Below are 25,451 nucleotides of genomic sequence, written 5' to 3' on the forward strand. Positions count from 1 at the left end.
CAGGGAGGGCTGGAGCGGCAGCCCGGGGGCGGAGGCGCACAGGGTGGGTCGCCCCCAGCAGCAGGCGGGGACAGGCGGGTACCGAGGAGTGCCGGGAGCCCCGCCGGGATCCCCGCCGGGATCCCCGCCGCGTCCGGTGCCGCCTGCGGAGCGCTGCCGGCTCGGGGGGAGCGGGGCACGGGCCGCACTTGGCTGGGCCTGTGTGCGGCGTGCGGCCGTCCCCGCTAGGAACGGGAGCAGGTTTAGGGCAGGTTTAGATTCGGGCAGGGCTGTGGCCTCTCCTGCATGGTATTGTATGGGAGAGAAGCCAGGGAAAAGAGGAAATGACCTCAAGTTGTCAGGGGAGGTTTAGACTAGAGATTAGGAAAGACTTCACAGAAAGGGTTGGCAGGCATTGCAACAGGCTTCCCAGAGGAGCAGTGGAATCACCATCCCTGGAGGTGTTTAAAAGATGCGTAGATGTGGCTGTTCTGGACTTGGTTTAGTGGCGGACTTGGCCGTGCTGGATTAACAGTTGGACTCAATGATCTTAAAGGTCTTTTTCAACCTAAATGATCCTATGTGTGAATGATGGGACTTACTGCCAATGCCATCGTGCCAGGATGTGCCCTGAAGTTTAGTGTGTAGGCACCTTCCTCTAGGTATGTAAAGCTGAGTTAGGTCTATGTCCAAGTCCTTGACTCACAAGGACCATAATATGTTTCCTCCTTTTTGCCCATGTACTTCTTACCCAAAAGAAAACTGGAGGTCATTGAAGTGCCTGCTGACCTGTTGATCATCATGCCCTGGCTTACTGGCAATAAAGGGCGTATTTGAACTCCTCCAGTGTGTAGCCAGGTGGACAAGGTGAGGACAGAGTTTAGGATCTTTGTGTCTAAGATGCAAAAGCCAGACTGGGTACATATTGGCCATCACTCCAGCAAGAAAATCTGAGCAATGCAGGGACAGAAGCAACCCACCATCAAATTTGAACCCTCTGCTCCTCAGCGTTGTGACATTGCACTATAAATGGAGGCAGTCCCCAACGAGGGGTTCCCAAGCTCTTCCTGACAGATTAATCATGTTTAAATTGCTTTCAAAGTTATAATGGGTCATTGAGTTCCTCTTTTCTCCTATATTCTGGCCATAGTGCTATCCACTACCCTCACAGTCATGCCTTCTGTGAACTAACCTGAAAACTTTCACCGGTTTTCATCTGGAGAAAAACCAGAACAGTTGGTTTGCCTTAGTTTAGCTGGTAGCTAACTAGTACCTCTGCACTGGAGATAAAAATGTATCAAATAAAGAAGGCAGTGAAAAAATTATTAAAGTGTCCTTAATATCCTTATTATCATCATATGACTTTGTTACTTCACGGTCTATTCCAGATCAGTAACAAATGCATGAAATGAGCACAGCCTCCAGCATTGATTTAACTGGAGTTCCCTGAGCAGCCCATGTCGACTCTGGAAATCAACTCGTTGCTCTTCCTAGTTGTCCCTCACTTTTAAGCCTACCTTTTTTATCTGTACCTACAAGAACCTTAATTTTCAGTTCTATTGGAGCTTGGTTTCCGTAAGTGAAAACCAACTTTTCTAGTTAACCTAGTATCTTACAAGGTACCCAAGCAATTTGTTTGATAATAAAGAGATTACAAAAATCAGAATACGAACCCAAACTTCATGTCTTCATCAGTACTTTTCATAACATTTTCCTTTCTGAAGCTGTGAATAAGAAAGGGGAAGTAATCCTTTTAACCAAGACCACATTCACTAAAGCTGTTTCAGAAATGGGAACTGCTCACTCCTAACCTCCGTAGCATTTCTGAGGATAATATCCTGTAAAGCATAAAAATCTTTCACTCTGTATTGATCTCCATGGGGAATGAGTGATGTGAGGCAGATTTTACCAGAAGAAGACTATTTACCTAAACCACTAATTTGAACATTTATAGCTAATTCAATAGTCATAGGGAAGACATCTGGTGTTTCAATTGCCTGCTGTACTCAGAATCTATTGTTTCCAGCTTGCCCAACTAGTACAAATTTATTAGATGTTAGTACTTGATAGTCTATGAAGTGAAGAAAGAAGGAATAATCCAACATATCAACATCATTGTGATATTTTGGCATTATATATTGTTATAGTATATATATAATTTTTAAAATGAGTTTAAACTTGGACATAAATTAGCTATATCCTTCCTGTCTGTTTTGTGATGCATATTACATGTTCAAATATTTGAACTGATAGGTTGGAATTCCTTTACCCCACTTTTAAACAATTGAATGGACATCTCAGAATAGGAAATCCATCCAAAATTCATCATCTGCTGGTAGAAATAAATTGCTGCTATCAGAAACCAATCAGGCAATCAGACAATGAAATGAGTAGCTTGTGTCTGTCTGCCACCTCACCTCCAGATAACCAAAATTAAATGAGATGGATTACTTACTTACTGCTGCAGGATCATTCAGGTGAGCAAATACAATTTAGCTTAAATAAGCAAGTGATGCATGGTTAGATCTGCAGCTCAAAGTGTGCCACAATTCTGTGTAATGTACTTTGAATTTAAATGAACATCATCAGGAATATTCCTTCTGCTATTTAAACTCTGGAGAGCACTTCTATGATAGTTGGTAATGAAAAGGAAGGTGTTCATGTGCAAGCAAAGCAAACAACATCATGTTATTAAGAAGTGAAATTTAGGAAAGACTACAATAGGTTGGTTAACATTGTTTATTCTGTGGGGTTTTTTGAGGAAATGTGGGACATCTAGAAATAAATGCTGTAGAAACATTTAAACTTTTATTCATTAAACCTGTTTCACCTTGTTTGGTTAAAAAAAAACCCAACAAAACAAAACCAAAAAAAACCAACCAACTCCCTCTACATTTTGTCCACTTTTGGTCCAGTCAGAGAATTTTACTGACAGGGAAGACAGCTTTGCTGCCTTTTGCAGTATTGTGAAGCAGTATTTTTCAGAGGAATCACCCTTGTTTCCAAACACAAGCAACTATTTTACCTGTCCTGTTTGTGCTAAGAATGGTGGCAACCAACTTCAGACAGACTTTTGCTTTTTCTAAGTCACCTACTCCTTCCTTAGTTCCTTTTTCTCAGGATGGGAAAAGTAGACTGTGGACCAGCAGTAAACTAGGTATTTATTGGACTAGTAGGAACACTGTTTGCTTAAATGGAAATGTGTATAACTAATGAATTAGCTATTTTTTACAGAATATTTCTGTCAAGCATTACATTGTTTGGAGATACAGTGTTATCCAACACCTTTCTGATATGTTTCTCAAAACATAGCAGTTTCGCAAACTCCTGATTTTTTCCTGCCCACATTTATGTGGAAGCAAGAGCTCACTGGTATCACAGATGTGGTCTCCATCACATTCCAGAGTACATTGGGAGCTGCTGAATTAAACAGGACTTTCCAGGTGGTTGTCACTGGCCAAGGCTTATCTAATTCAAAAGCGACTGGGACAAATTAATGACTATTTGAATATAATTTGAATAATGCTAAAATAGTTTGCTTGCTTGATTGTTTGTTTTATGGCAGAATACATTTTTAAATAAATCTTAAAACCATGGGTAATGATAGGAGTCTTTTGGTTTTTTGGACCAGAGTCTCCTGTGGGAAGATTGTCACTGTGGCACACCTAAGACCCAGATATTCTGTGAAGAATAAGCCATGATGTGGATATCACCTTTTCCTGATCTGTAGGAGATATCCAAGTGTGGGGAGCAGTGTTACCTCTCATGTACCTGGTAGCCCCACCTCCAGTGAGTAGGGAAAGATGGGAGGCAGCCCTCTGTTGTTTGATGTGACATACATGAGAGGTATCTTTTCTAACACCTGGGGAATTCTGTGCAATTTCACAGGCTCTAATGTAAACACGGGAAATGTGGCTGTGTGCTGGCATTTGTGAATGGTGACAGAAAATACCATTGGTGTGGGGCAGGAGGAGTTACCTGGTCAGGCTTGAGCTCTCCATCAGCCTCCACTGTGGTCTGGGTCTCAGCATACTTCAGGAGGGGCCTGAATCCTCTGAACCTATGCTGAGAGATTTTTCAGGAGAGGATAGAGGCATAAACAGTTCTGTGTCTTTTTGTGGCTTTCCATGTCACTCCTTCCTTTAGATACCTGTCTGTAAAACAGAACTAGTAATTTATTCTGCCAACATCTACTCAGGAAAAGTCCTCGTTCTGCCAAATTGTTGGCTCTTTCTACCAAACTGACTTGTGTCAGTAATTCTTTGCTGTCCTTTGCTTAAAGGTGTATTTCATGGAAAAAAATAAAAATGTTCTCCCACACCTGAGAGTTTGCATATTGACTTGGCACAGGTGCTAAAAATATTTTTCCACTTAGTTTTCTATTTTGTTGCTTTTCATTGCTCTTGTTGTGACTTACAGTTTTAGGAAAACTGGTTGGTTCTTTCTGACTCTGACAGTCTGACGTAAATATATCTGGAGGCAATTATTCCTTATAAGAAAGAGTCTTTGAAGTATTTGTCTCCTGTAAGTGGGCTTCATTTAACAGCCAGGAGAGTTTGAAAAGGGGTTTTCTCATTTTTGTAATCAGTGGAGTATTATTTGATTGTTAGATTTTAGTAACATTTAGGTGCAAGTCAGCAAAGCTGGTGAGAAAGTGCAGTAGAAGAGCCAAGTGGAGGCAGAGTGTGATGGATCTTTGTGCTGTAGCTGTGGTTAATACCACAAGCAGAGCTTTACCCTTGTAGTGTCACCCAGGCAGAAGGCAGCAGTAAGGCTGAGAATCTCTGAGAACCTAACGCTGTCCTTGTTCCAGGTCACCTGAACAAGGTTTCACCCCTGAAACCACATTATTACCAGACACTGCTGTTGATACACATTTGACTAAACATAAAGGACAAAACCAGAAGTTCCCTGTTCTTTATTCTTTCTTGGTATCTTTGGAAACTCTGAGTCTGATCCAGACAAAGGAAAAACCTTCAATTTTTACAGCTAAGTCTGATCTTTGGCCAAAGCAGCTAATATGTTTTATGAGAAAGCTTAAGGTTCCAAGGCATGTCAGGCTATTTATTGCAGGCATATTTTAAGTGTTGTTAACAGCTTCCATGTTGAATCAGAAGAACGTTATAGACATGTTTGTTTAATCCCCTTTTCCAAATGTAAAAATTTAATAAAATATTATTTTGGAAGATTTACTCGTCTAAGGACTAACAATGTGTAAGCAGGAAATCCTGTCTTTCCTCTATGGCCTTCCTGCTTGCTCCTTCTGCCATGTCAGTAAGCAAGCGTTCCTTACATCTCATTTTCTTCAGGTAACCTAAGTTCCTCTTTTTACTTTCTCTATCAGTGACTTAGAGCACTAGGATGGCTTCAACTGTGTTGCAGTTTAAAGCAAACTGTTTTTCAATCCCATTTGAAGCTCTGATTTTTCATTTTAGGGGAAATAAGGATGATACAAAAGCTTCGAAGAAGATTCCCATCCAATGATAATTTTAAAGGTGCACATGAAAAATACTAAGGATTATTCTCTACGAAGAAAGCAAACAAACCAGAAGCAAAAAGCTGGGAATGTAAAACACTAGGACAAAAAGAAGGTTTGTGCACTTAAGAGTTAAATAGGTACAACCTCTCTCTTGCATGCAATGTTAGTTAACGCTAAATGCTTCTTTCTCATATTTCCTCAGAAAGAGGACATTTCCTATTAATAGTACAAGAGAAACATAATGCTGCAAGCGTAGTATTATCAAATTCTTTTAATAGCAGTCTTCTGCACTTTCCTTTTAGATATTTTATGAGGTTATGTTGATAAGTATCTGAATGCACCTATGTTGCAATAGTATCGAAGGAGTTATTTTAAAGATATTTTGCATTTTGTGGAATACAAAGCACTAAAACTAATCACTGTCATTAACATCACTAGGCATGATGCCATCTCCAAGATGGAAATACACCTTTGATTTACAAAGTGCGTGTGATGAGAATTTATTCCAACAATGCATCAGTTGCCATTATGTGTGGTCGAAGTACTTTAAGTTTTCCATTGTGAGAAGTGTACCATGACTCCTAAATTGTGGAGGTTGTTCCTTATGTAGGAATTCTGATGGTTGTCTCTGCTGATATATAACAAACTTGTTTCTTATATAAAAGAAGTGGTATTTATTTTTCTGAATCTTACTTTAGTTATTGCAGTGGCTTCTGATTTTTGTGTAAAAGTATGTGCCTTCTTTGGAAAGAAAATTGTAAAAATGCAAATGGAAGGAAAGAGAAGAATATATACACTTGCATCTACATGAAATTTGTACTTCATTTAATTAGAAAGTCACTGTAAAATCTTTGAAAAACATGAAATCAGCTACTATGAAATTATATATATTAAAGAATTATGTATAAAACCCACCAGTTTACTACGTGGTAAACACGTCTGTATACAGCAAGCACAGTCCTGTGTAACATGGCTTAAATATTGAAGGGAAACAATTTTCTTCTAATTTCCATTCCCCTATGAGCCCACAGTGTGCATTCTCATCTCCTGTTTTTGAAGGCATGGTTAGAATCATGGGTCTTCTTTTAATTTATGTGAGGACTCTCAGATTTGTCAGTTTAGCAGTCAAGGCACTGCTATTCCTTCAGATTCCAGGGAAATATAAGTTATAGACAATGCAGGGCTTTAGATAACAAACTAGACATCAGGTCTAGCCTGATTTCCTACTTTTAATTTATTTGCTGTCAGACTCTAAGTAGCTTTCAAAGACCTTTCCAGAATTATCACACTCTGGCTTCTTTTCCTGTTCTGTAGGAGTATCTAATTCCTTGTTTCCTGTTGCGTCCTAGCATATCATCCCAGACAGACAGGCAACACGATGGACTCTTGAGTCAGCTCTACTCAGCCCATTCTATTGCAGAAAAAAAAAGTACCTTTATGTGTGTAAATGTAAGAGAAGAATATATAAATTTTCATCTGCATGAAATTTGTATTTCATTTAACTATAGGAAACAGAAAAAAAAAGGAGAGAAAAGAAGCTTTAACCCATGTTTTTAAAAAGATGATTTTAGTATAGTTCGTAAAGGTTAGTATGACTATGCTAGAGAAATTGTGTGACTCAGCTAGAGAAATTTCAAGGAACTTAAATCTTTTGTGTAAGCTATTTTTGGATGCACATAAACTAGCAGCTACAACCATATAATTCATATTTATGCCTTTCTTTCATAGATATGTACTTTGCTTTATATATATGTGTATATATATATATATGTTCTTCAACATTAAACTAAAATACATTGTATCATTATTCATAAGATACTTGATTCTTGTTTAAAAACTCAGGAGTGTATTATAATTGAGCTGAAAATGATATTAGGTCTTTTCTGCTAAAGTGAAAAACAGAGGGGTTTAGAACCAGATCTAGAACATCAATTTTAGATATACTTATCTGGTGATAAAGTGTCCTGAAAGCTGAGCCTTAGCAAGGCACATCCGACTTGGCTGAGTATATAGTCAAAAGGAAGAGTAAAATTTAAAAAGAACCCTAAGTAAAGAGTAAATAATTGAAGTGTAAGATAATTATTGAGTAATTTCTTTATGTGGAACAGATGATTTGCCTGTACTTCAAAAAATTTATTTGCAGGACCATAAATGCATAATTAAAAATGCATATAATTAAAAAACAGTAACAGTGAAAAGATAACCTTCAGTAAAGACCTTTAAAGATTTGTACGTCTTTTGACTAAACAGTTGAGAAATGGAGGAATAAAAAACAATTTCTGTCCTTACATCGTCTTTTTGTCTCTCGTGAGTGAAAACCAGAGACAATACATGTACATATATCTTATGCCACTTACACTCTTTTTGTGCTTCCTAGATTACAAATGCAGATATTGAAACAGCAAATGTGTTGTGTAGGAAAATTTTATGAAGAATTCCTGTTAATCATAGCCCATGGCTTGGTGGGGTGGCAAGCAATGCTTCAAGTGAAGAACTGCTACAATGGTGCAGTGTAAAAAATACCATCCAAGATTTCTGAGTTTTTTCTCCATTGGATAGGAGGTCTGCCCTGCTACCTGGGGAATTTAGTTGACCCAAAATAGATATCTACATCTTATAAACCTGTAGCTACAAGCTACCTAGGCTCCCTTTAATGACAATGGAACAGAGAAAGCACTCCTAGGTATGATTCATCTAACCAGACAGCAGTAAGAAATCAGATGAATGGTGACTTAAATGGCACCAAAAATGCATATTGGAAATATTAATGTTTCATTTGTTAACCACATTTTGGTGAAACAAGCAATGGAGAAAGCAGTAGAGCAACTGTTAAAATGCCACTTCCACCAACACAATGCATTTGATCAATGAACACCTGGGCATCATGGAGTTTATGAAAATGTTGAGCAACGCCTTGTGACTCTTTAAATCATTGCTGCCTCAGGCAGTGCTGCCATCTGAGATTAGTTAATGAATTGGATGGCTACCTGATCATGTATTTGGCTTCAGCAACCTTTCTGTGCAATGGTAAAAGGCAATTAGGTCTGTATTAATTATTTTTTAAATTAAACTGTCATTCTTTATTAGCAGTCTGTAGCATCGTGAAGAATCTGAAGTATTGAACAGAGACATTGTATTGACTGAAGAAAGAAACTAGAAAAATCCATAATAGTAATCAGTGTAGAATTTTGATCTGTTAATAGTTGGGGTCTTTGGATTGATTCAGGCCTTTCTTCCTCATGAAATTATATGAAGTATTGAAAATCATCAGACAATACAGAAAGTAATAACATTTCTCTGGGTGTAAAAGTAAAGAGATGAAAATCTGTTTCTAGTTAATATGAAAAAGTGTATAAGCATGAGGCCCGCTTTTCTCAGGACTTGTAATGATGAAAAACAGGGACAGTACATTTATACACACTTTATGCAACTTTCACTATTTTTTGTGTTTTCCAGGGTACAAATAGGGTCAAAGACAAAAGTAGTGACAGAGAAACAGGGAATTTCCTGGCTTCCAGCACCAAATCTATCCCTCCACTTGTGAGAACTGCGGAATAAACGTCTTTCCAGACAGAGGCTAAGAAGATAGAAGTTACTAATGAAAAAGACTTCAAATATTGCAGGATTTGGAAATATTTTTACTCTTAGTATATAAAACTAGTCTCAAATTAGCTTGAGTGTTATTAGAGTGTCTATTTATGAAAGCCATCCTTCTAAAATAATTTCCTTTATTTCTCCCACTCTAGGCAATTTTGCAGTAGATTCTCTAATTTCAGAATTAGTGTTGGATAAAATATGAGAATAAGGAGACACTGGGAACTCCTAAGATCTAGTAAGAAAAATGCCTGTAGCTTATGTTTCAACACTATGTAAAATTAATAGGAATGCTCCCCACAGCAAATAGCATATTCAAACACTTACGTGTGCTGCTCTGTGGTTGTGCAAATGCTTCTGTAGCGTTCGTGCAGGCTGGAATGGAACGTGCAGCTGATGGAAAAGAATTGTCCTTATCTGGTATTCCAAGACGTTTGACTGGATTTCCTGCAAGCACCAGTGTCTTGATGGCATGGAAAGGAAACTTTGCACACAAATGTCTTTGGACTGACCCCTGTGTTATGCTGTCCTTCCTTTGGTCTTTTCTTTGTGCTAGACATTTACTTTCTCAGATTGGTTTCACTCTTAAAAATTGGGATCCAAAGAAATTCATTAGATAACTTAAAATAATGTGTTTTGTAGGCTGACATTTACAGAGCCTTCAGAAAGACTGAGGCTGTTCTGGGAATGTTTTAAAATTAAATGGGATAATGCCAATTCAGGTGATTAAACAGAACAAGCTATCAGAATTTCTGGGTATGTCCAGTTGTTTCTGTGATGTGCTGCAAGCTGTATCTCAGTGTTGTTACATGCTTAAGTATAGCAGCAAAGAATTTGAGCATATATGAGAAACTGCAGTGATGACTTATGGGGCCATATAACGAATTTGATTGACTGGAAACATTTATCTCTCAAGTAAAAGAGGAACTAAAAAATGTAGGAGAACATATGTAATATATCTCCATCTCCATACAATGGCTATTTTCCGTAGAGCCATATATTTCAGATGGTTATCCCAATTTGGCTATGATAGCACATACACCCAGAAAGAACTGGGTCTGATCCTGGAAGGCTGCTGCATAATGATCATAGAATCACAGGGTTGGAAGAGACCCACAAGAATCATCAAAGTCCAGCTCCTGGCCTTGCACAGGACAGCCCCAAGAATCATGATGCTCATGGTGTATTGTACATTTGTATCATATATATGACATTCTCTGCTTTTTGCAGATGCTTTAAAAATGCTCTTCCTCCAGAAGGAGCTTTGATGCAGGACAGGCACTAAGTTGCACTGAGCCATCCAGCCAGTGGGCTTAATGGGACAAGGTGCTACTGTGAGCCTCTCCCTCTTTTCCATGCTCTGGGCATTAAAGAGTCACATGGTGCCATGTCCCAGCAAAACCACCTGAGTACTCAGTTGCTCAGGGACAGTCACAGAGTGGCACTGAAATCTCCAAGTGATTACAGAAATTGATGAGAAATCAAAGTTGCATATGGTTACTCTAAGGTTTATTTAAGATTTTTGTTAGATTACAAGGTGACCCAGCATAATTCAAATGTTTCTTTCTCAAAATGCTTATAATTTGATTGTGAATAATGTTCTTCATAAGACATCCAGAACTACAAGTTCCTCTATAAGAAAAAAATTCTCCGAAGAGATGTGCTGTACCAATGGGCATAAAACAAGAGCAAGACACTGTATTTTCTCTGACATCACAGATTATCTCACTGTTGATGCAGCAACACAGGTCTCTTCATCAGTTTCACAGAGAATGAGGAGTACTCCCAAAGGAGAAAAAAAATGAAGATAAACTGCCTTCCAGTCTCATTTGCAGCTTCAGTAGTAACAGAATTTCTCCTGTTAAAATGATTTTGTGTAGAGGAATTACAAATAAAATGAAAGCCTCAAAGAAGGAGAGGGCATGTTTCTCAGGAGTTGTTGATAACTGAGATACTTCTTTCAAAATATGAAAGATAATTTTATATTAGGAAAACAGGAACAGCATCCGATTGCATCTTCTGAGCTTTAATAGGAAGGTCTTGGCTTAGAGTTTTAGAATTATATTAAGGACCCATCACACTTCTGTTCTGTACAAAAAAGAGAAACAAAAAAACCCCAAAACAACAACAACAATAACAAACCCCCAACCAACCCCAAAACTCAAAATTATTTTCCATGTGTTTTCATAGAGAAGAACGAGTTACTGATTTCTAGGTCTCATAAGAAGATCTAACAGATCACTGTGAGACTTAGAAAGTATAAGCTTTACAAATTCCTTCTTGATAAAAGCAGATTAGCCTGAAAAAAATGGAACCAAAGAGTGCCCTTGGCTGAGGTTGCAGCAATACAGAGTAAGTTTTTGCAGTATGGCTGTGCAGCATAGGTGAAATATAGCTTGCAAAATAGAACATTATTTCCTTTACATTATTCTTAATCTATTCATGTCCTGTCTATATAGTTGGTAAACTTACAACTGCAGATGTAGGTAGTAAGATTCATATACTTTAGTTCAAGAAAATGAAAATAAGAAAAAGGTCCCGAAAAGAGAGTCCTTACAATGTGCTCTTTGGCTGCAGATATTTCATCCTGAAACCTCAGATTTTAAAGGATGGATAGTCCACCAAATATTAATGTCACTAACAGGTGTGAGTTTCATTTTACAAATAATTTAAAAATATATATTTTTCACCTCACGAGCCCTGTTCTTAAGCTCTGCAACACCAGTAATGACATTAGGTATGAAGATATTCAGGCCCACAATACATTCACAAATATAATGTCACGCCAGTTTGCATTGTCTCCTGTAATCATACTTAAAAATGATCATAGATCTAGAGCCAAATTGCAACATTCATGTGGAATAAGGGAATCCCAATACCCAACATATTTGCTTGCAATTGAGAAAAAGACCATTATTCGCAATTTAGAGCAATTTAGACTTTGTTCCTGTCTCATTAGTAGGAAGAAAATAATTTTTCAATTACTCATCACCTAGAGAGTTTTTAAAAATATAAATCAATAAACCTTGCTTTTCAAAGAGGCAAACTCAAGATAGCTTTCTCATTCTCTCAGCTAAAATTTTCCCTGTAATATCTACAGGTACATGAAAGAATTTACTGAATGCATGCATACTTTGGAAACATTGGTGTTAAAAAAATAGGTTTTTCATTGGAGTGTGCATTCTTATAAGCGTTTATAGCTGGAAGGGAGCTTGTAAGTATGGGTTTACTTAAGTACAATTGAAATATGATGGCAAATATGGGCAATAGATGACTACAAAGCCTAGTTTCTAAAAATCCACTCTAATATCTTACAGTGGATTTTTAGAAACTAGGCTTTGTAGATTCACTACTACTGCATTTTATTTGTTTATTTTTTAAGTTAAGCAAATTATGAACATTTTATGCTAGCATTTCCTGAAAATTTACATGAGGATTGATTTTTATCAATTAAGTACCAGCATGTACTTTTGTGCAACTATTCCCTGAATTTCTGCTCTTGAGGAGGTTTTTTGTTCTTTATTATCTCTAGGTCGTAGTTTCATTTGAAGACAGTTGAAGGACTTCTCTCCAAACATAAGAAGAGATTTTGCTCAAGAGCCAGCCCATAATTATACAAGAATACATGAGGTATTCCTCTTGTCTGTATTCCTTTTCCCATGATTTACAACAGAATTATGTTCCACACTGACACACAGGCTACCTCATTAAAGTTTCATCTGAAAGCAGTACAGTCCATGCAAAGTTGTCGCTTGGTCACTTAACGTAATGCCTATGTAATTTCAATTTTAATGGTTTTTCAAAAGTTACTCAGAAAATTACCAAACAAAGATTTCTTGCACAGATTCTCACAATACTCTTGAATCAACGATTTTCTAAGTAATTTTACTAAGATCACTGGAATTAAAACTGTGTGGACGAGTTTACAGGTCCAGATTCAGCTGCTGACTTCAGGGACCTAACCTGGGACACAGCATCTTGAACCCACTTTCTGGCCTCAGCATGGTGCTTCAAAGCTGCATTGGAGCCTCTAGAGCCAGAGAAGGGAGCCAGATGCCTGTGGGCTTCATCGGTGCTCAATACTCAGCTGCCTACAGCAGATGCTCACCACAGAGCATATGTTTATAAACTCTGACTATTCTGTTGTTGGAACCTTTTACAAAATTTATAGAGACAACTAATCACCATATAAGTAATTTCCAGGATGGAATTCTTTCCTGTCTACTTTCTCTGATTATGGGGCTTCATCATCTTTCCTTTCTGAGTGGGCACATGATGCTTTGCTACTGCTGCAGGTGTACATACACTCTTTCTAAACTACAGCCTTTGATAAATGATCCGGTATCAGCCTCTAGCCCTGGATCAAGACCCAGGCACATGTATCCCACAGAACAGCGCTTAGCAAAGTGTGCTGTGACTAACGAGGAGCGTGGTAAGTGCCACAGCACCACACACACTTTATCAGCGTGCCTTGCAGTTCACTCCTCTTCAGAACACAGGCTCCCTGCACAGCTCACCAGGCAGAGCCCATCATCCCACAGCAACCCTTCTTCATGTCGGCTTTATGTTAATTGCAGTGTTATTTTGACCCTAAAAGGGAAATGTGTTAAATGCTTTGTGGTTTAGTTTCTTTTGGTAGTTTTTTATTTGGTTTTTTTTGTCTGTTTGTTTGGTTTTGTTTTGATTTCTGCTTCGACAGAAGTGTGTTTTTCCTGTGCTTTAAGATTTTGCTCAGAAATTGAGAATTCAGAATACGAAATGGAGTCAAACATCCCTGCCTGGTCTTACAGACTTTTATTGAGACCTCAGATAAAAGCAGCATGCCATCATGAAATGAGAGATTTCAGGCTATGTCATTGAAATTTCAGTCTGAAGACAATACAGTCCATGCCAAGTTGTTGCTTAGTCACTTAACATATTACCTATTTAATTTTAAATTTCAGTGATTTTTCAAAGGTTACTCGGAAAATTACCAAATATAAAGACATAAAAGACAGTTATGAAGAATTAAATTGCATGTAGACCAATGTCAAATATCATACAAGAAGTAAATTGTCTGTCAAAGAATAAACATGAATTAAACTTATTTTTTACTGAAAATATTCAATTTGATGGCACTTGCAGTCTTCAGAATATTTTTGTTTCAATCCTTTTCCTTCTGACCAAAGGCTTTATCCATGCTCTCACGGAACTTGATGCATGACTCGAAGCACAGTATTGCTTTTCTAGGAACGAAACTGATGAGACAAACACGGAGTTAGGTTTGTTTTTTTTAGAAAAATGTACTCTATAAATAAAGAAATCGTAAATTCATTATATTTGCTCAGTAATTCTAATGTCTGGCAATAACACATTTGGTGTTTCCCCCATGTTATAAGTGGGGGAAATGAATGACAGGCCAAGCCATTTTGCAAAAGCCCAGCCAGCACTGGAGGCAGTGACTGGAAGCAGACAGTTCTAGCCCAGGCATTACTCCCAGTGTACCATATCATGAAAACTCTTGACATTTCTATACTCAACTGTACCTTAAGACATATATTAGAGACAGAAGGGGCCAGAGGAATGCTATTCACCTACACTATTAAAAAATTAAAACCACTGTTTCTTCAAAGTTGGGTACCTATAACTGGATTGACTGCAGGAATATTAACTAAAGGATTGCTTTTACTAAACATTTATGCTGATTTTATGGGCATATGGCAAAGGAAAGAAGGCAATGCTAGAAGACAAGTCACATGCTTACGTTTTCAAACCCAGTAAGCGTAAAGTTGGAGGCATGATTAGATAAAACTTTTCCTTTTTAATTGCATTCAAGATCTTGCTGGCTACATACTCTGGATCAAAAACAGGAAGCAAAAGAGGTTTTCTGTGAAACAAGAAAAAATTGTTATGGGATTATAAAACTTTGCTTTTGAGATGTATTCTAACACATATGTAATTAACTAACTAACTAACTTTCCCCTCAAATAGCCTTGAAAAGGAATCTCCAAATCTCTTTGTTCCTGCTATCATCAGAATAAATTGAAAACACTTTGATGATGTTTTGAATCTTAATGGCTTTAGAGCAAGCAGAGCATAATGAAGTTAATGCCCACAATGATTGCAGCATTTGAAAACTTCCAAGCTTAGCCATACTATATTCTCTTCTATGCATAAAGTTCTGCCTTCTGCACACCTCCTCTTTCTCTACTGTGGGTGCTGTGGTGACAGCTAAGTGGATCAGAACCAGGTCTGTCTCCAGCCAGGAGAAAGGCTGTGCTCTGCATAACATATGCTCCTGCAGGATGATGAATGGTGGAAGCAGGAGCAGAGTACTGAAAAACCAATGTCACTGCTACCGTGCTACTACAACAGTTAATTCAGTGCTTGCAGCATCTCCAATTACTGCACCCATAGTCTCCCACCAGATACTATCACCACAGCTATTCCCTCTCAGAGAAGTGCAGTACCTGCTAATACAGATCATGGGGCACAGTTAATAATGACAGGTCATGGGTATCCTGACAGCCATAACTGTAATCACACTGCCAAAATTACTTGGGGCAGAGAACATCAGCAGTGTCCATTCTACTGACTAATAAGGCTCCCTTTAACCCTTAAATACTGCTGTGCATCCCAAACCATTCCTTGACTGTGAGGTTATTACAGTCCCTGTTGCACGTCAGTTATTAACTGTATGCAAGACTTGCATTTCTTTAGATCAAAAGACATAGTTTTATGTGCCAATAGGGCAAAACCACTGAATTGAAAATCAAATCAACCAGCTAGAGACTGAATATGGTATATCTTGTGAGTAGTGGTTATTTTTTACATACGAAATAGTACGCAATCTGTTTTACTTACGCGCTTTGGAAACCTTTACTTAATTTAGTGTTAACAAAATAAGGGCAAATGATTGTGGTTTTAATGCCACATTTTCCTGCATGATACAGTTCTGAACTAATGCCTTCCATCATTCCAATGATTGCATACTTTGTTGCAGCATAATCTGAAAAATGAATAAAGAAGAAATATTCAAAATCTCCAAAGCACCACAGTAAATGCTATATACAAAATTTAACTCTTTGTAATAATATTTAATCCATTATATTATTTAGTTCTATAATTAGCACCCTTCTAATTAGTATTTTAAGCATATTGGTGATGCTAACTCTGAAGGTTAATGACTCTTCCTGTGGTTGATGCACAGTTGTCTAAGGATAAGATTAATCCTTTCCAGAGCAGTTTTTTCAGTGCACTATAGAGTGATATAGGAAGATGAACTTATTCGACCTTTTATGTGCATTTCCAGATACTCATATACAAACAGACATTCTTTCAAGTTAGAATGTCTTCACCCTTCAATATCACAGGTTACATTTCACAAAGAACTGTTTCTAGTGGTAAAATATAAATACCTTACTTATAAATGCTGCTTTAGCCTATTACTTCTGATTTACCCTGCAAGTTTTTGTTTTGTTTTCTCAGGAAGATGGAATTTAGTCAGAATTTTATTTTTGATGAATGTACGGAACTCCATCCTTGGCGATAATCAAAACTTGCCCTCACACAACCCTGTGAAACCTGATCTAAGTTGGGCCTGCCTGCTTTTATTTGGATATGTGGACCAAATGACCTTCAGAGATTGCTTCCAACCAAATTATTCTACAATTTTACAACTGTAAGAAACTAATATAGTGATTTACATGTGGTTTCCTAAAGTTTTTTCAAATCTTTGTGTAAATAGTTGTTAGATACAGTGAAATCCAATTTTGCTAAAAGAGTGACTTCAAAGACCGGCATCAGAGATAGTTTGCTATTCTTCAGGAATTCACCCCCAGTGAATGATGGAACCACACAGCCTAAAAATAAATAGCTAAGGTGTAAAAGGTTAAAACATGGATGCTCAGATCCACTCCCATAAGTCTTACAGTTATATGATGAAACCTGAACGTAACCTATATTGTCAATACCAAATATGACCCAATGATAACAGGGGGCAAATGAACAGTACAGTAACACCATCAATCAGAAGAAGAAACAAGAGACAGTTATTACACCGAAGTTCAGATTCTTAAAGAGTGTCCTCAGCGATACAAATCAACATGTAAGACAGGCTTGAGGAAAGACTGGGCAGCAGACCCAGACTGATGGAATAGGGAGGACTAGAGCAGACTGCTCTCCCGAGGGAAACAGCTGAAAATATTGAGCTTTTAAATAGCTTAAAATTTATTCAAATTAATTTTATTGAAAATTCTGCCAAAATGCCTTCTGGACCTGAAAATCATTTTCCAGCTAAATATATAGTTCCAGGTATAATCCATGTCTCAGGACTCCAAAGAAAACCTGGCGTGAGAAAGAGTTAGACAACCTGTATGCAGAGCTTCTTCCCACTGCACACATACGAGCTGTATTGTCCTTATTCTGCCAAGATAAGACAGCTTGTAATCAGACAATAAAATTTGCAGCGAGCTCCCGGTGCCACTTGGGTAACGTGACACTGTCACACATCACCTTTGACATCCACAGGTTCTCGTCAGCATAGGCTGCTTCAGCCAAGCATTTATTAGGTCTCAGAGAAAAGTCATTTTTATGTAGATCTAATTTGTAATGGCAGTTGACAATACTGACCTGTCAGTCTGTAGAGTCCCAGCAATCCGCTTGCACTGGCTGTGCTAACCAGGTGCCCACGATTACGGGCCATCATGGCTGGAAGAAAAGCCTTGCAAGTCTAAGAGAATATACATATATTAAAAGAAACCCTTTATAAATAGACATGCCAAAAAAGTTGCATTTCAAAATTAGGCTTTCTGGGGCTTCATTATACAAGAAGCCCAACTGAACTTTTATCTCTGTAACAATTTTTAAATGATAGACAACATTTCCTTGAATGACTACCCTCTATTTGATGATCTAACAGCATTAAAATTGTCTTATTAAAAGCAGCAAAGTTTCTATTTTCTCTGTCTCCTGGTTCTTCACGATTTGAGTCTATTTGAGACTATTGCCAAAGGTTTGGTACACAAGAGGGAGCTAGAAGTCAACACATCAAGGGAAGTTCAGCTGCCTGTGGGCCCTTTTTTTTTACAAACTGAACTTCCAGACAACTCCAGCATCCCAGACACCACTGTGGGTGACACTAACTAAGGAGAACGCTAGTGTTTTATGAAGGGTTAGATAAAAAAACCAAACAAACAATAACAATTTTTTTTTTCAACAGCTGAGATGTCCTATTTGACTCCAAATGTGAGTACCTAGTATATCACTATCCTCCTGCCCAGTGTTTCTTCAGACCTGTGAGGGGGAACATCTCTCTCAGTCCATTTGCCTCAAGTATTTGGAAGAATGATGCAGTGTGGCTGAGGAATGCTTAGAGAGCTCCTACCTGCAAGGATTTTCCACGGAGAATTGCCTTTTAACAAGGGAGTTGCAATGCTATATTGCTCCCTGATGCAAGCTGTTCACTCAGGCATATAAACAAAAAAGCCAAGAGGGGCAAGAGTAACACTCCCTCACAACAAAAGCTCCTAAAGGTCAAATGAGAGCCCAAATAACAACAAACTCCTTCAGAGGTAAAAAAATACAGATAATACTTACTATCCACACTACTTTTCTAAGTACTTTAATCAGGTGGTGATTAGGAATGAAAGCACAGCCTGAAGACTGACACCAACATGTGCAGCAAAAAATGATTGGAATAGAATGATTTAGGTTGGAAAAGAACTGAGTCCAACTGCAAACCTAACACTGCAAGTCCACCACTAAGTCATGGTTGTGTCTCCCTGAATGCTACAAGTCCCTTAGACAAAGACTTCTAATGCCAGCAAACAGGGAAGACACATGCCATCATGTCAGCACTAACTTCAACTACAGCTGTTACAGGTAGAGCACATTTCATGGTACAGTTGCACAAATTTTTGATTTACCAGAGTGCTCAGGGAGGTTTGTGTTAATACTACTGAAACATAATGGGGAGAATGTCAATTTGGTGTGTTTCCAATTACAGGATGATTATGAAAACATATTCTCCCCCAGTCGAGGCCCTTCACATCCCTATTCCAAATTGGGGTTTTGAGGTGTATGCCACCATGGTGATTTTCACACCAAAACACTTGACTCTACCTTTTGGTCACACAGAAAAAAAAATAACAAACCACAAAACTTTACCCAGACTTGAGAGAAGAAGTTGGTTTTGAAGGTCTTTTCAAAATCTTCATCTGAAAGGTCACAGAACTTCTTCCCAATCAGTATGCCAGCATTATTGATTAGAATAGTAACATCCCCAACTTCTTTTTTAACCTGAATAAAAAAACATAAAGTTTTAGAAGGTATCCTTGCCTCTTGTGCTTCATTTATGAAAATGTTTAGTGATATTTGCAGTAATTGATATATCTACTGAAAACATAAGTACTTAAGAACTGTTGTATTGCTTCAGATCAAAGGTCCATCTGAGCCTCCTAGCCCTTGTCTCATGGTGAAAAGCAATAAAAAAAGGACGAGGGCTCTAAGGTCTCCAGTGTACTTAACTTTTCACATGCTGCAACTTCAGAGCTTCCTGAGAGACATAAGGTATCAGAATCTTTGTGTTTAATATATCCCAGTGATTCTCCACCCCATCTCGCTCCCTGAATTTGTCTAATAGCTCCCTGAACTCCAGAATACTTTTGGCTTCCACAGGAATATAAGGCAATAAGTTACAAAGCTTTAGTGTGCACCGTGAGTGTGCTTTAGCTGCAATTGGGACATTTCTTGTCCCATATTTTTCGTGTTGTGACAGACTGCATTCCTCAGACAAGCCTGTTTAACCTCTTTTCTATATAATTTCTCCTGAATTGGAAAGAATTCAGCACAGATTCCTGGGGATACCAATCCTCTGAGTAAAAAGGATAGACCATGAAATAGATAGATAACCTCACTTGGAAAGAAGGCCAAAATCACTGTTAGCTCAATTTATTATAAAAAGATTTTGGTTTATTATAAAAAGATTTTGTCCCAAGATTTGGATTTATATCAAAGCAGATGGCCAAGATTTATTCATAGTATTAAGAAACAGTCTCACTGCAGAGATTCCTGTGCTAGAGGTGAGTGGTTATCCAGTGTCTCAAAAATTATAGTATGAATACAAAAGCATAAAAATCCCATACATGCTGCTGTCTGGCAATTTGGAAACAGGTACTTCAATCTGATACCTCAACATCTGACCTTTCTTTGGCTCTCTCAGGGAACCTTAGCATTCAGTGAAGACTTGCTTGATACTCCTTCAGCTGTGTCAGGTTTAATGCTTGTCATAGAAAACCAGGGTTCAGATATTAGCACCATTCCACCTGCACAAACAAATTTAAATCTAGACACTACTGAGTATGGCAGGAGTACTCAATTCTTCTTTTGTGGGATGTATCTGTGCTTTCTTCCCACTCATTTCTTTTAACTGCTGTGTCAGTCCATATGATGATCCTCTTTTTCTTCACTTGACAACATAGCTTCACCAGTGTCAGTATTTTATTTAACCTGGCTTCATTTGACCTGTTTACTCACTGCTACAGAATACATGTGAAGCTTGGCTCCCATTTGCAAAAAGTCAAGCTGATTATTCTACATTACATATTTTGTCAGGTGTCTATTAATTCCTCTTTTTATTATGATTTCTACCAATTTTCTCTAAGACAAGATCACAGTTTGTGGCCTCTGAAGTGCACTTTACAACTGGAATATTTGCTACTCTTTGTTTCTGATAACCTGTTATAGCAAAACACACCCCCCACATTTCCAGCCCATCAGATCCATATCTAATTTCCTTCAAAATTCCCGGGTGGACACTGCCTGATCCTGAAAATTAGTTGCTGTTCACTTCACCAGTTTATTTTAAAAACCTCTTCTTTAGGGACTTTGGTTGTTTGATTTGCTTCCCAGAAAGAAAGCTTTCATTATCGGAAAATACCTAGGTTTTTCTGCAGTGAGTATATAAAATAAAAACAATTAATTTAAATTTTTGCTATTGCTTTTTCTTCTGGGTCCAAGCTGAAGAATTCTCATATTACCAATCAAAAAGTTGCAGGTATTTCCAAGAGTAGAGGAGGCCTCTAGATGAAAGACTCTTGAACTAATAAAATTTCTGGCTTCATCATGACAGTTCAATACATGCAAATATCTATGAAGATGTTGATATTGTTAACAATAATTTAACACCTTAACAGCAATTTCTGAATTTTAAACAGCTCTTCAAACTTCTATTGGTAGGTCAGTCTGCGCCCTGCAGCATAGTGTTTGCTGATATGGGCACAGCAAATTCTGCAGGCTGGAGCCCTGCGGCTCATTTGGTTAATGTGTTTGGAGATTGAAAATTACTGGAAGGCACAGAACAAACCTTTTGAGACTGTGTTAAACTAAGAGCAAACAAATAATTTAAAAATGTTCAGCATGGACATTGAAGTCCAACAAAGAAATTAACTGCATAAGCCTAAATTACACCTTTTGGTGAATGTCTTTGCAAGAAGCAGATAGCCTTTATGGGAACTGGGCTTTAATGCCAATTTAAAATGTTATCTTTTAAAGAGATTTGATCTTGGCAAATTCTAAGGTAAGTTTTTATTTTTACTTGCAAAAAATAAGATTTGAGAAGAACTGGGTTTTTTTATAGTATCATTTCAAATAAAGATCAAATGTCATATATGAAGTTCTGACCACAAATTGCTCAGACAAAGTTTTCATCTTTCTTGGAAGTGATAACAGATACGAAGATTGCTGAAATTACTGGGATTGCTACTTCCAAAATTGTTGCAGTCATTATCAATGTCTCACACAGGTGTCAGGATCACATCATCTGTACTAAGTCATTGGCAAAGATAATCCTCCTTGAACATTACATATTGTGTCAGCACATGACAGACCACTCAACAACTTGCTCATCTGTGCTTACATGCTATTACGGTACAATAAATACACCACTGCCCAAGTAATGCTATGGTACCACCTGTGGTTCTTAACATTTAGGACAAATGGCCCTAAGCGGAATTTTTTCTGTGCACAGTCAGCACAGTGTCTGTGTCCCTAATGGTGCTAACAAGGGTAGGTAAAATAATACCTTGTTGACTGCAAATGTGAGAATTGCAGTTTCAGATACTTACAGATCCTGAATCCAACTTACCTTTTAGAGGTACTTTGCATTGGGAACATTTCTTGAGGGAAAAAAAATGTTTCAAACTTTCATAGCCATGCTCAGAAGGAATTAATTTGTTTTAGTTAAAATTAAAAGCAACAATCACAAAACAAAGAGCTTGCCCCCCCAAATTTTCATAGAAAATTAATGTTACATTTCAAGGCTATTCTGAAACAATCTATCAACATTCACATGTCCTGAAATATTTTAGCTAATTTCTCTGATATATGCCTTCAGACACTGAACAGTGTATGTTCTTATATTATAGAAGAAGAATTTATCCTTGGATAAAATGGCAGAGTGGCTAACTGGATTATAATGAGGCTATACTGGGAAATATTTTCAGGCAGTTTAAGGACAAGTAAAAAGTAACAATGTGAATGTCCAATTTCTACACTCTGACAATAATATAAATAAAAAAGATAATAGTTTAAAGAATGTAGGTCAGCCCAGCAAAAGAGTTTAATTTAAAATGGAGCTTTTTTCTACCTTACTTCCCAGGTATATTGACCAAAAAATAAAGTGAAGCTGAATCATCATTTTGACTGGACACCCTGATGACGTTTCTGAAAACATTATACCCTCAAAGAACTACAGTTTTCTATACAAATGGGCAAAGGAAAGAACCCCTCTCTTACAACATATACTGATTTTTTCTTTTTTTTTTTTTTTAAATTATTTCTTGATATCTTGAAGAAATTTCAAAGCCTAAACAAATATATGGAGATAACCTCTGCTGCATGTTTTACCATACTCTTAATATAAAAGAAGTTACTGTCTCACAACGAAGACTAAAAATGGATAAATCTCAACAGAACCTCTTAAATCCAGTTACTTTATCAAGAACATAGTTTAAGGTCCATCCAGAAGTGACTTGTTGAAAAGACAAAGTCATTGCCCTACATGATTTCTTATCTTTAGTGAATAGTAACAGTTTCTAAAAAGAAAAAAAAAAAAAGAAAAAGAAAAATAAAAATAATCCGTAGCATGTACTATTAAAAAGAAGCAAGAAAAATCAGAAGTAAGAAGCCAAATCTTACCTTGTCTGCCTTTTCATAGACATCCTCTCTACTGCTGCAGTCACAATGATAGACAAACACTCGGTTAGCTCCTTTTTCTTGGGCTAATCTGCATGTTTCTTTGTTACCTTTGTCATCGATGTCCCAGAGAATCAAAGTCACTCCTAAAGGAGCAAATTTTAAGGCAATCTGCCTTCCAATCCCATTTGCAGAACCAGTAATAAGAACTATTTCACCAGCAAAAGATTTTTTGCATAGAGGAAATACACAGATGAGATTCTCAATAAGTAAATAAATGAAAAATTTCAGGTACTGTAGTAACTTCTGGATGCATCTGAAGTTGAACATGATTTCTCAGGTACAAGCACCACTCTTCTGTAATTCAAATCCAGAAATAAAATACATTACGACACTGAGATATTGACTAAAAAAAGAGGTTGACCTTCAAACAGCCATTTCTTTTGCATTGTTCTTTTGTGCAAATACAAAATACATTATTAAAGATTTGCTTTGTGAAATATACCGGATCCTTACTAGTAGAATTAAAGCAAATATCTTCTGCTAGATCCTATGGACCTTCTCTGTCGTCCTGGAGTCCTCAGCTTCCATCTCCTTTTTTGAAAAGATTTACTCACATTTTAAACAGGTATGTTGAGTCAATAGCTACAGAGCACTTTGTTTTCACAACAAGGTGATGTTAGCTGAACAAAAAAGTACTGAACACACTGGTGTGGTATCAACCTTAAGAAGGAAGGTGTCCTCCTTAGCAGGAAACGTTACCTGTTTCGGGAGGCAGGCAATCGGAACGTTCCCACACTGTGTGTATTTTCCAGTGCCGAACGGCCAAAATCACACCACGTATTCCCATTTGTGAGCAAATTGCCAGTCACAGGCAAAAGCCTAGCAATTAGGAGCCTTGATTTTCACCCTACATTGACCTCACCACTTCCTTTACGGTGTTTGGGGCGGGAAGAGCGAGGCTCAGGAGAAGGAGCGTCCGTCACCGACCCGCCGGGCCCGTCCCGCCTCCGGACTGTATCCCAGGGGGGAAGGCTCCAATCTCCCCGCGGCTGCGGCCCCCTCGCCCCTTCCCCACTAGCCCCAGCCCTGCCCCAGCGGGGCTGAGAGCCCCTCGCTCCGCCCGCCCCACACTCCCGCCGGGCCCCCGCGCTCACCGCCGCCTCCTGCCTGCCCCGCACTGCCCGCCCGCCGCGGCCCACGGCTGGTACTACCCTGCCCGGCCCGGCCCGGCCCGCCCCGAAGGTTGGGCTCCGTGCGGGGGCGGAGGCGGCCCGAGGAGGTGCGGGGTGCGGGGTCGGGGCCGAGGCTGGGGCAGGGGCAGGCGGCGCTTCCTGGCTGGGCGGGTGCGGGATGCCGGATGCCGGCGGGGCCGCCCGGCTCTGCGGCAGAGGGTGCCAAGCCTTGTCGAGGGCATCTATCGGGCGGCAGCTGCCGCTACTAGGTCGACACATTCCGCTGCTGCTGCCACATCGGCGGCCCTCCCGCGCCTGGCCGGCCCGGCCATCGGAAAGGCACTGCAGGTTCCATCCCGCTTGGTGAACCACCTGGCCAAGGGCTTGGATAGCAAGGGATCTCTCCTCCCCCTGCTGCTACTTCGTAGCAGTTGCAAAGTTAAAAACTTCTTACTTTACATCATAAATTACTGTTCACCGACTTGCCGGGATGGGACCAAAAAGGGAGAAGCTGATCATAAACGTGTCTCCCTAAAACAGTGAAACCCCACGATCATCATTGTTTCTTGTGGGTCCTCAGTTTTCCATACATGCCTTATCCAACTTTAAAACCATAGTTCTGCACCACTGAAGCATCACTGTTTTTTCCCCAAGTTTGAATAGAAAACCACACTCCTACCTAGGTCCTTAAGAATGTGCTTTTCCTGTGGTGTTATCTGCTTGTCTTGATCACCTTGACATCTTCCACCCTGTTTACGTAAATAGGCAATAAAGAGACCACTACTTTATTTGCAGTACTTTGAATTTTGCATAAGTGATACTGAAAGTCTTTTTTATCAGCAAGTTGTAGAGGGAAATTATCTGAAAAAAGTCACAGCGTGCTCTGATCCACACAATTCAGATTAGACTTCATGGGGATTCACGGGGTATTTTTCAGTTAAGCTGAAATGAAATTATAGTTCACATAATTTGATGTAATTTACACCAAGAAATATGGTGGAAAATTCCAGGTTGTCAGTGTGAATAGTTGTATGGAAGGGATGTGCTTTCAT

General features: G+C 38.6%; 1 protein-coding gene across 1 annotated transcript; it reads right to left on the minus strand.

Annotated features, from left to right (window-relative positions):
* Window positions 1-12,571: 12,571 nt before the first annotated feature.
* Window positions 12,572-24,431, minus strand: LOC108506878 (epidermal retinol dehydrogenase 2-like). The gene is made up of 7 exons (XM_017834313.1): window positions 24,382-24,431; window positions 23,228-23,581; window positions 19,199-19,330; window positions 17,663-17,762; window positions 15,896-16,040; window positions 14,796-14,918; window positions 12,572-14,289 (listed from the first exon to the last, which is right to left on the minus strand). The coding sequence occupies exons 2-7, from the start codon at window positions 23,552-23,554 to the stop codon at window positions 14,196-14,198; spliced, it is 921 nt and encodes a 306-aa protein (XP_017689802.1). The 5' UTR covers window positions 23,555-23,581; window positions 24,382-24,431; the 3' UTR covers window positions 12,572-14,195.
* Window positions 24,432-25,451: the final 1,020 nt, after the last annotated feature.

Source organism: Lepidothrix coronata, unplaced genomic scaffold (genome assembly GCF_001604755.1).
Source record: "Lepidothrix coronata isolate B3197 unplaced genomic scaffold, Lepidothrix_coronata-1.0 Scaffold232, whole genome shotgun sequence".
Taxonomy (NCBI): Eukaryota; Metazoa; Chordata; class Aves; order Passeriformes; family Pipridae; genus Lepidothrix; species Lepidothrix coronata.